A 9,987-nucleotide genomic window follows, 5' to 3' on the forward strand; every position below is an offset into this window, starting at 1 on the left:
TTCCAAGCGGCATATACCCAACTTTAAAATAGGGATATCATGTCCGAAATATCTCATAATCAGGATCCAAAATACTTTTTTTTAAATTTCGGGTGTTATTTTGGGAAAATTGCACCTGTCAATCTTGTTTCAGGCGCTACGTTAGAATGTTCGAGAGCTCTTTATATTATTCGATGAAGAAAATGGCCTCATGAAGGCTATTATAGGCCTATACACATGCAATACACAATTACACATAGTTACATTCCTAGGTACCGATTGCTAGGGCATCCAGGTGAAACGTATGTGTATTAACAGGGGCGTCGGAAGCTATTTGGGATTGGTACGGGAGATCAGAGTGTGGCCATCTACCATAATTATCGGGGGGGGGGGGACGTTTGGAAGGTCAAACTACGCTACGCGCCACCATTAATTGGCGCGTAGCGTAATGGAGAAAATTTTGAAAAAAATGCCTCCCAGATTGCAGGAAATGGCACTTCCCGAGCTTTTCTTCTGTGCATTCTCCCTTGTCTGTTTTTGTACCCGATTAATCTTCTGAAACACATTTTGAAGTATGTTTCATTTTGGTTCTTTATTTTTTGCCTTTTTTTCTTCTTAGTGCTACTTTTCTTCTCCTTTTTTTTTTGCGCCGTGAATATTGGTCCCGCGAATCGCTCCGACGCCCCTAATTAAGCATTACCCTGGTAACATGAGATTCTCAGCTGTTCGAGGGAATATGTACGTGTGTAGGCCTATACTATAGGGCCTATATGAATACTATGAGGGTGCATACAGGCGCGGCGGAACGGAAAAATTATTGGGGGGGGCTAATGTGTGCATGGATACTATCTAAGCGGAGCGCCACCATCGGTTGGCGCGGAGCGCACAAGAAAATTTTGGGTTTTTTCAAATCCCCAGATGACCGGAAACGGCACTTGCCGAGTGTTTTATGCTGCGAATACCTAGCCCTAAAATATGGGTCTCAAGCCTGCAATTTCTCATATTGCACGTAAAAGTCTGTAAAAACATTGTAATTTGTATATTCGATGGTGTTTTAAGAGAGTAGCAATTACTCGTAGTGTACTCGCAAAGACGTTTTTGAGTGTAGTAAGGGCAGTGGCGGAGCTAGGGGTATTGGTCAGGGGGCAAGAATGGTCTGTAGGGGCGCTTTCGACACTATCTAAGCGGAGCGCCACCACAGGTTGGCGCGGAGCGTACAGAAATTTTTTGAATAAAGATGTATGTATATTAGATCCTCCTGCAAGCAGGAACTCGCGAAGAAGCCTAATTGGCTTATCAAAGCCGCAAGCTGACCGAAGCCAGTCTCTTACATTCATATTTAACGTCCATGATTATGAATTGTTAATTGTCAACAACTCTGTAACTGGACGACAAACATTAATCTAGGAGTGACTCGAACCGGGGACCTTATGATTGAAAGGCACCGGCGTTAACCACTGAGCTAACACTCCACATACTCCACATACTCCCTAGATACTCCCTAGATCCCTAGATACTCCCAAGATACTCCCTAGATTGCAGGTAATGACCCCAAGGGCGGCGGATGCACTTTTAATCTAGGGGGGGGCACCGACATCAAAGGGCACTTTGCAGAAATTCGATTGGAATGATACAGCCTTATATTTAGTACCCTTTATAACTCTTATTGTATTATCTTATTTGCGTATACAAATCACTCCATCAACGCTCCCCCCCCCACCCTCAAGGAAAATATGCATACTAGCACTCAGTGGCGGAGAAACAGGGGGGTGGGGGGGTTTAACCCCCCCCCCCACTTTTTGAAGAGGGGGTTGGCCCACACAATCAACCCCCCTAGTTTTTGCCAGTAATGTTCTGTTATAGCCTATGTTATGTGCTCCAAATGGCATAATAAATCAAATTATTAAATTTGAAATTGTTAAAGTCATTTCAACCTTTTACCTGGTAGGCAACATCAACAATTAACGACCGAAAACCGAGTTAGAATTGACCCACACATTATTTCTAGCCCCTTTCCCCCACCTTGCGCATTGGAACTTGTAGCTCATAGCGCTAACTTCACCCCACAACAGACATACACAAAATAACGTTTTGTTGCTGTTGAATAGCTTTGGAACTGTGCACTTGCCAACTTCAACGAGGTGAAGGAAGGAAAAGAAAAAGAAGAAAGAGAGAAAAGGATGGAGTAGAAAATACGGCAAGAAAACGGGAAGAGAAAGAGGAACAGTGACAAAATTATTCGAATTTGTAAAGCAAACAGCAGATATCACATCATATCAGTGAGCATGAAAATGGCGTTCCACGATAAACAGCCTCCAAACCATGGGCGCAGATCCTGGTGAAGACAGCGGGACGCGTCCCCACCAACTTTTTCAGTAGTGGGGACATGATATACCGTGTCCCCACCAATTTGTCTTGACCAATAGCTGCATTTCAAGTTCCCCTGTATTGAACTTTGGCGCAGTTTGATCCAGCATTGTGCAAATGACATGCAGCAGTTCTCATTTTATTGTATTTTATCCACAGTTGTTAAATATAGGACGGAAATCGCATTTGCGGCAGTCTACATTTGTTTTCGTATATACAAATGTCTACTTGGATTATTTGTCCCCTGATTTTCTTTCTGCAGACGCTCATGTATTTCTCCAAACTAAATTTCTAAGCCATGAGATCTAAAACTTAAGGAGGTTTAGGAGCATCATTAGGTCTGGGAAGTGTTATTTCCGGCGATCTGGGAGGTATATTTGCCCAAAAAAATCGTACGCTACGCGCAAACCCATGGTCGCGCTCCGCTTAGATAGTGTCATAGAACAGACATGCGTCCCCACCATTATCCAAGACTGATCTGCGCCCATGCTCAAAACTGTCGATGTGTGAAGTGTTCGGTTTCGGAAATATCTGGTATATTTTTATTTCCTTCAACGAAATTTTTTAGTAGCCGTCTGAATTTTCGAAAATTCCCTAACCAACATTCTTCATCATACTTCATCATACTCGTGCAATTTTGACCCGTCTGTTAGGGTTTGAAGGAGGTTTTTCTATATCGGTTGTCCATAGATGATATATTGTGCAATATTATGGGTATGTTTTGAAGTGAATTTATTCGCGAGAAATGTGAATTTTCAAATTCTGAACAGTGGGGCTGACGGATATTGTGGACCGCAATAAAGAATCACCTACAAAAGCAATGATCCACAGGATATGTGATGAAGTCGAACATGATGTGTGACTGGTGACAATCTTCAAAAAGGTTATAGATGAGAAAAAAAGTATTTGGAAAAAACTTGGTTCTCAGGCAAAAGTGTACATATGGTTGGTCAGTTTCAAGCCCGAGAAGTGCCATTTCCGGTGATCTGGGGGTACCAAAACCAGAAATTTGCTTGTACGCTGCGCGCCAACCAATGGTGGCACTCCGCTTAGATAGTAATACGCGTCCCCCGGGTTAGAAAATCCTGCATACTGGTTAAATACAGCTTTTCAAGGCCTGGGCAGTGCCATTTACTGAAATCTGGGAGGCAATATTTGCCCAAAAATTCTTGTGCACTTCGCGCCAACTTATGGTGGCGCTCCACTTAGATAGTGAGCCAGCATGACTTTTTATTTCATCAATGGCCTGCAACCCCCCCACTTCTGACAAGAAATCTCCGCCACTGCTAGCACTGCAATATCCAATGCGCAAATTGGGAAACAAGTTTTGTTTTGAGTAAAAACGAGGTGAAATCATGCTAGTTGCTAATGTAGGAATCTTCCGAATAAAAGTTTATTTCTTGATAATATCTTAACAATTTTTTTTCCATTCGAAATAGCTTTGAGTTTGACCCGCAGAAATTCATTAAAAGTCAGGGGCGTAGCCAGGATTTGAAAGTTGTATACACGACTATCTGAGCGGAGCGCCACCATCGGTTGGCGCGGAGCGTACAAGAAAATTTACAAACCCCTCAGATGGCCGGAAACGGCCCTTCCCGAGTGTTCATTCTGGTTCCTTGGCCTCTTGCTAACTTGAGACACCTCAATTTTTATGTAGAAAAAGGACACATTTTTAACCTGAGGAATAGTGGGGGGCACCCCGGTTCCGCCGCCCTTGAATGACCCTTTCCGGGCCCTGCTTATTTGCAGATAAACGGAGAATAAATAGGTGTCGTCGCCATTGTGTCGGAAAATTACACCAACAGAATATGACAAATGTCAATAGGTATATGAGAGCGCAATAAAATAGTCAATAATCGCGAATAAGTGAAAAGTAGTGAAAAGCTGAAAAGGGCGCCAGCAGTCCATTTGAGTCCGTCAGGTGGGGGGGGGGGGGGGGGGCACCCGCCCCTGACTGTATATATGAACGCTCCGCCACTAAGAAAGGGGATGTTGGAGAACTGGCTGAAATGAGGCAAGTCATTGGCCTAAGACGAAGTTGTGTTACGCTTACCGGTACTCACACTCACTGCTTCCACTTTTCACGGGGCGTGAAGACGCGGTTGGGGTGACAGTGTGGTCTGTAGCCAGGGGACGGGCCGAGGGTCCCCCAGCAATTACTAAAATTATTACACCTATATAGTATACGTGTGCATTGGACAGATCGACAAGTATGCATTGAAAAATGGGCAGATGCACGTTTCGGAGCCTTGGTAAATATTGGGGGGGCTTATCATGCATTTGCCCCCTCAACTTTTTCATTGGGGGGGCTGAGCCCCCCAAGCCCCCCCCCGGTTCCGCCGCCACTGGGTGCATATATGTACTATATCAATACCGTGGGCGCAATAATACATTTTGTTGTTATAGGGCCAATGAAGCCTAAAGTCAACTATTCTTGCTTTATAAAGACGGTTTATTTGAAAAGCGTTTATGGTAGGCGAGAAATGAAGCTAAAAAAGAGCCGTACATTCACGATGATGCATAAATGAAGGCATGAAAATATTCTTATTCCTGGCATTTGGTGGGGGGATATGGTGTATTACATCCCCTCCACCCATTTTCATGGGGGGATATATCCCCCAGGATCGCCGCCCATGCTCCCAGTCATAAATCAGACTTTGTTCATAATACTAGCACGCATAGGCCTATATTTAATTTCAAATATATTGAAAAAGGAGTAATTGTTTCCGCCACCTGTATACATTTGTTTAATAAGCAGCTTTTAACAATTATCCTATCTCTACTTGGTATTTATCTTTTGTAAACATGTTGAAGGTTCACGGTCATGTCTGCATCCTAAAAATCAACTGAACTACACACATCCTAAACCCTCCCCTCACCTCCCCCCCCCCCCCTTCTTATTGGTATTGTTGGTTATAGGCTATATATAACACTATAACGAGTCGTCAAGATACACGGCGTGAAGTCGCCACCCCCCTCCCCCTCCCCTCCCCTCCCCCACCCCTTTTTGTCAAAACGTCCTAAGAGACTCAAATTGTTTTAACCTATATAGATATCGCTCTTGCGGTCGAGAAGGACAATTCTTAGAAAGGTATAGTTCAGCTAAAAGTGATAATCCGCCATTTTCTAATTTAGTCATTGTCAATTGAAGACAACCCTGGTTAATGCCCAGTGGTCTATCTACCATGTAAGTTCCTGTTAACCGGAAGTATTTATAATCCATGTCCAATAGGCCTATTATATTAGTTTTTGCTGACCATGCGCACGCGTCACTAAGGATGCTGCCGGTTTACACAATATATAACGGAACAATACAACGCTTGCACATACAAAGAAAATTCTTCGTGCAATTAGAGTATTCATTCATACCTAGGAATTAAACGCAATCCCGACGTACCAGTCAGAAATTAAGACTTGTGGGTGAAGCATTTCTCCTTTAGAATTCGAGAGTTCCATAAGGGTCTAAGCCGGAAAGCAGGCCCAGTATAATGTACTACTCAATCATAAGGAATGAGGGTAGGGTGGAAACGTGAAATGTAGGGTAAATTTAGTGTTTAAATCATTGCTATTTAAATGCGGCGTCTTTATTCGGTCGTAGAAGTTCAGAACCAGAGGAGTAAGCCTACAGATCGCTGCGCCGAGAAATTGTCTTATTACAGCAAGGCCATCACGAGGGTGTAGTTGGCTGAAACGTTCGCAAGTTTGTGATTATAGAGTTATATATATAGTATACATATATCGCCATGGGTATCATCAATAAATATGTTACCTTTTCCTTGTTAATTATTTTCCACCTGAGTCAAGCTAAACATATTCTCTTTTATGAAGGGAATATTGATCCGCTTCATAACCGCTACATTAGGACACTGGCCAATCACATGACGAGTAACTACACAGTGTCATTCCTAACGAGTAGCACGTACGCGGGAAAAAGTAGCACCTACGTATTTCAGTCTCCCTTCACAGCTGACGATGTATCTTGGATGTATACCACCATGGCGTCATGGGGCAACATGGGCGAATCGAAACCGGATTCCAGCAAGGCCGAAATGAAATGCAACGGTGGGGCACATGACGTTTGCGTGACGTCACCGAGAGAATTAACTTTGGCGAATGTAATTCTTTCAAACTGCCATGGCCTCCTCCAGGACCAAGAAATTTTAGCCAAGCTCAATTCCACAAAATTTGATTTCTACGTCGCGAATCCCGCAGATTTATGTTCGGTGATACTTGCACAGTACTTGGATATACCGTACGCATTTGCCGTTCCGACTTCTATCGAAAATGGCCGCCACGACGTCTGGGTGCAGTTACCCAGCCCCTCCGCGTACGTGCCCCACATGAGTACCGGTTTTGATGACGACATGACGTTCCCACAGCGAGTCATAAACACCTTGGTCTCAACTTTTGTTCCTTCTTTTGACGAAAAGAACGTCAGACGTCCTTACGAAGAACTCAAGTCGAAGTTTGGGATCAAGCCTGACCAAGACCTTCGAGAGGCTATGCTCTGGACGGAAATTTGGCTCTTCAATGTTCACTTCACTTTCGATTTTCCTCGACCACTGATGCCTAACCTAATACCAGTAGGAGGATTGGTAACCAAAGATGCTAAACCTCTTTCTCGGGTAAGATTTGTTTCTTCTTCAAAATTTACTTTTTTCCGAAACATGTGAATACGTGTACAGTACGGTAACTTTGTACAGCAACTCACGTCGACTTGAAGGTATATGAATGCTATTCAAACCCAGATTTGTTGGAAAAGAAGGAATAACTCGCATTTAAACAAAATGTGGCGAATTGACAAAGTTTTAATTTTAGTCTGATATACCTCTATAACCTTTTATAGGGACAATAGTGATTTAGCATTGCCTTTCATGTATGTTGCTTACCTGAAATATGTACGTCTTAGTGAGTTTTATAATAACTTTCAATACGGATATAAGGGTTTTTGATTAATTATATCTCCTTATATCCATACAACACCAAACATTTAAGCCACTATAGGCTATGGCTACATATATGTTTATATTACTTATTGTTTGTTCTAAAACGTAAATGCTTCCCTCTCCTCCCTCCACCCACGTCCAACACCGCTTACCCTACTCCTACGGAGCCCGTCGAGAAACGCGCAAATATGTGATAAAGAATAATATATGCTCTTACGTCCACGAATATATTGCAAATTTATGAAGACTACAAAAATAAATCATTGTACACGAGGTCTGGCTTGGATCTCGAATCCCCTGCCTACGCTGTTAAACGTATTTCTATAGAAAATCTTTCCGGAACACTTCGTTATAAATATTCAATTGAATGAAATTGTTCTATGGGATGCCGAACAGAACGAAAAAAAAAAACCATAGTATCTAACTGGCACACAATTAGACAATCATAATGAGCGTTTAGTGGTTTGGTTACCATAGGACTACCTTACACAGATAGGGCTGAGCAAAGCTCAGCTATTAGTCAAATGACTGTGTATCTCTTCGATTCAATGTTTTTTATATCCTCTTCTAATAGAATTTGTTGATCTCATTTTTCTCAAAACAGAAATGGCAAGACATCTTGAATAATAGTAGCAAATCTGGAGTGGTTCTGGTCTCATTTGGCTCTCTCATTGACCTAAATCTCATGCCTGAATTTTCTGAACTCTTGGCCAGAGCTTTGGCGCGAATTCCGCAGACGGTTGTATGGAACTACAAAGGACAAGCACCGGCAGGGTTGGGTGCAAATACGATACTGGTGGAAGATTTCCCCCAGAATGACCTACTAGGTAAGTACCCATTAACAAATATTGCACATATGGCAAAATACGCTGGGCTATCCCGGGTTTACGGGCGGGGAGTTATTTCCTTTCAAGGATATTCGTTGGTGGTCCCGAAGGAAATATTCTCATGTATAAAGCGTAATATTGAGAATTGGATGTCACGGGCGTATATAATTTTTTATGAAATCAGGTTTGTGGACAAAATATGTTAGACTTACACATGTAGATTCTACAAACCAATACATTGTTCTTTTCAAACCTCAAGACACAGTCGCTTGATCTAACCAATGTTCGCCATCTGACCTTTTTAGCTACAGTAAGAAAAAAGGCAAGTAAAGGCCTTCCATTCTGTAGGAGCAAATCTGTTGCGAATTGTTTAAATTTTCTTGTGCTTTTATTCATGAGAATTTTAAAACTTGACATGTTGGGGGGGGGGGGGCGAGATGAGGTTTCGCGGGACATACTGAATGTGGCATCCGCTACATATTGGTTGTCATGCAAACTTCATGTGTTAAAGTTTTCTGAATTTAAACAGTACACATGTGGATTTTACTAAATTGTGAATTCTTTTGTATTTTTCTTCGCAATTACAGCACACCCCAAAATACGTGCTTACGTCACACACGGTGAATCCTGCAGCCTACACGAGGCTATCTACCATGGAAGGCCTATCGTCGTGTTACCTTTCTTTGTCGACCAATGGCTGAATTCGAAAGTGGTCCAGTCACGTGTTATAGGGCGTCGCGTGTTGCAGAGCGAACTGACTGAACAAAAAGTGTTTGCTGCCCTCGTCACTGCAATGACCGATCCAAAGTAAGTTCTTTTATTAAATTAATAATTATATAAAGTTTATGGAAAGCACAAATTATCTCGCTCACCCATATTTCTTCTCATTCAAACATTGTTAATGCGTTTATTCTCTCGATTCTTTCCAATGTTTATTTTACGTGTAATTTTTTTTTTTCATTTCGCTATTTATTTTTTACCTTTCCAGAATAAGAGATAATATGAAGGAGCTCTCTTACGCTTTTAGAGATAATTTCCGCCATCCACTGAAGGCTGCAGGGCTGTGGCTGAGCCATGTGATCAAATTCAGAGGAGACCATTTGCGCCCAGTCGTACATGAGTTATACACCTATCAATATTACCTTATTGACGTCTCGTTGTTCCTGTTATGTGTATTCCTGTTGCCTTTTGCTCTGCTCTTTTTTCTCCTCCGTTGTTTGTGCCGTTGTGCCCTTCGAGTACCCCGTAAAATCATCGGATCTTTCAGCTCAAAGAAAGAAAAAGATGAGTAAAACAAAGTCATTTTGTATATATTAGCTTTAATGATATGACTTCCTCTTTAACTCACTAAGGTGTTTGTTAATTCAACACATGTCGGTCGTTTGTCAACCTTTCATTGGACGAAACTAAAATTGGCGGGAATCTGATGAATCCGTATATGTGTAGTTAATTCCGTATACGAAGCATATGTATGGATAAATTATTGGAGTCTTAGACATGTTCTCAACAGTAAATTTATCTTGAAAAGTGTAATTTCTCGAGAGATCTGTGACACCTGTTGTGATATAAATGTGACAAAATATACAGTTTTGTGACAAAGGTGCTTAGACCCTTGCACTGAGATTTTTAATTTGCATATTTAACTCTTTTATCTCATAAAGTTGCTTCAGTTTTGATTATATATCTCTGATGCCGATTCCAAACCGACACAAAGAGTTGATTGGAGTTTAGGTTTAGGTCATCATATATATTGCAGCATATAAATACAGAAATAAAGCATTCACTCATCTGCGCATGACTGTTTTAGGCTTTGTAATACGTTGATATTTACCTATGTATGTAATAGATAACTGTCATTCAACAACAAA

At 41.8% G+C, this 9,987-nt stretch overlaps 1 protein-coding gene across 1 annotated transcript; it reads left to right on the top strand.

Moving 5' to 3' along the window:
* The first annotated feature begins 5,815 nt into the window (after positions 1 to 5,815).
* Positions 5,816 to 9,987, top strand: LOC139965667 (UDP-glucuronosyltransferase 2C1-like). The gene is made up of 4 exons (XM_071968273.1): positions 5,816 to 6,971; positions 7,897 to 8,119; positions 8,707 to 8,926; positions 9,108 to 9,987. The coding sequence occupies exons 1-4, from the start codon at positions 6,090 to 6,092 to the stop codon at positions 9,409 to 9,411; spliced, it is 1,629 nt and encodes a 542-aa protein (XP_071824374.1). The 5' UTR covers positions 5,816 to 6,089; the 3' UTR covers positions 9,412 to 9,987.

Source organism: Apostichopus japonicus, chromosome 3 (assembly GCF_037975245.1).
Source record: "Apostichopus japonicus isolate 1M-3 chromosome 3, ASM3797524v1, whole genome shotgun sequence".
In the NCBI taxonomy this organism is placed as follows: domain Eukaryota; kingdom Metazoa; phylum Echinodermata; class Holothuroidea; order Aspidochirotida; family Stichopodidae; genus Apostichopus; species Apostichopus japonicus.

Bases quoted from the DNA above. Each gene is read 5' to 3' on its own strand.
- LOC139965667 (XM_071968273.1), top strand. From the start codon at position 6,090: ATGGGTATCATCAATAAATATGTTACCTTTTCCTTGTTAATTATTTTC. The intron at 8,120-8,706 runs GTAAGTACCCAT...TCGCAATTACAG, and splicing joins CCCCCAGAATGACCTACTAG to CACACCCCAAAATACGTGCT. The intron at 8,927-9,107 runs GTAAGTTCTTTT...TTACCTTTCCAG, and splicing joins ACTGCAATGACCGATCCAAA to AATAAGAGATAATATGAAGG.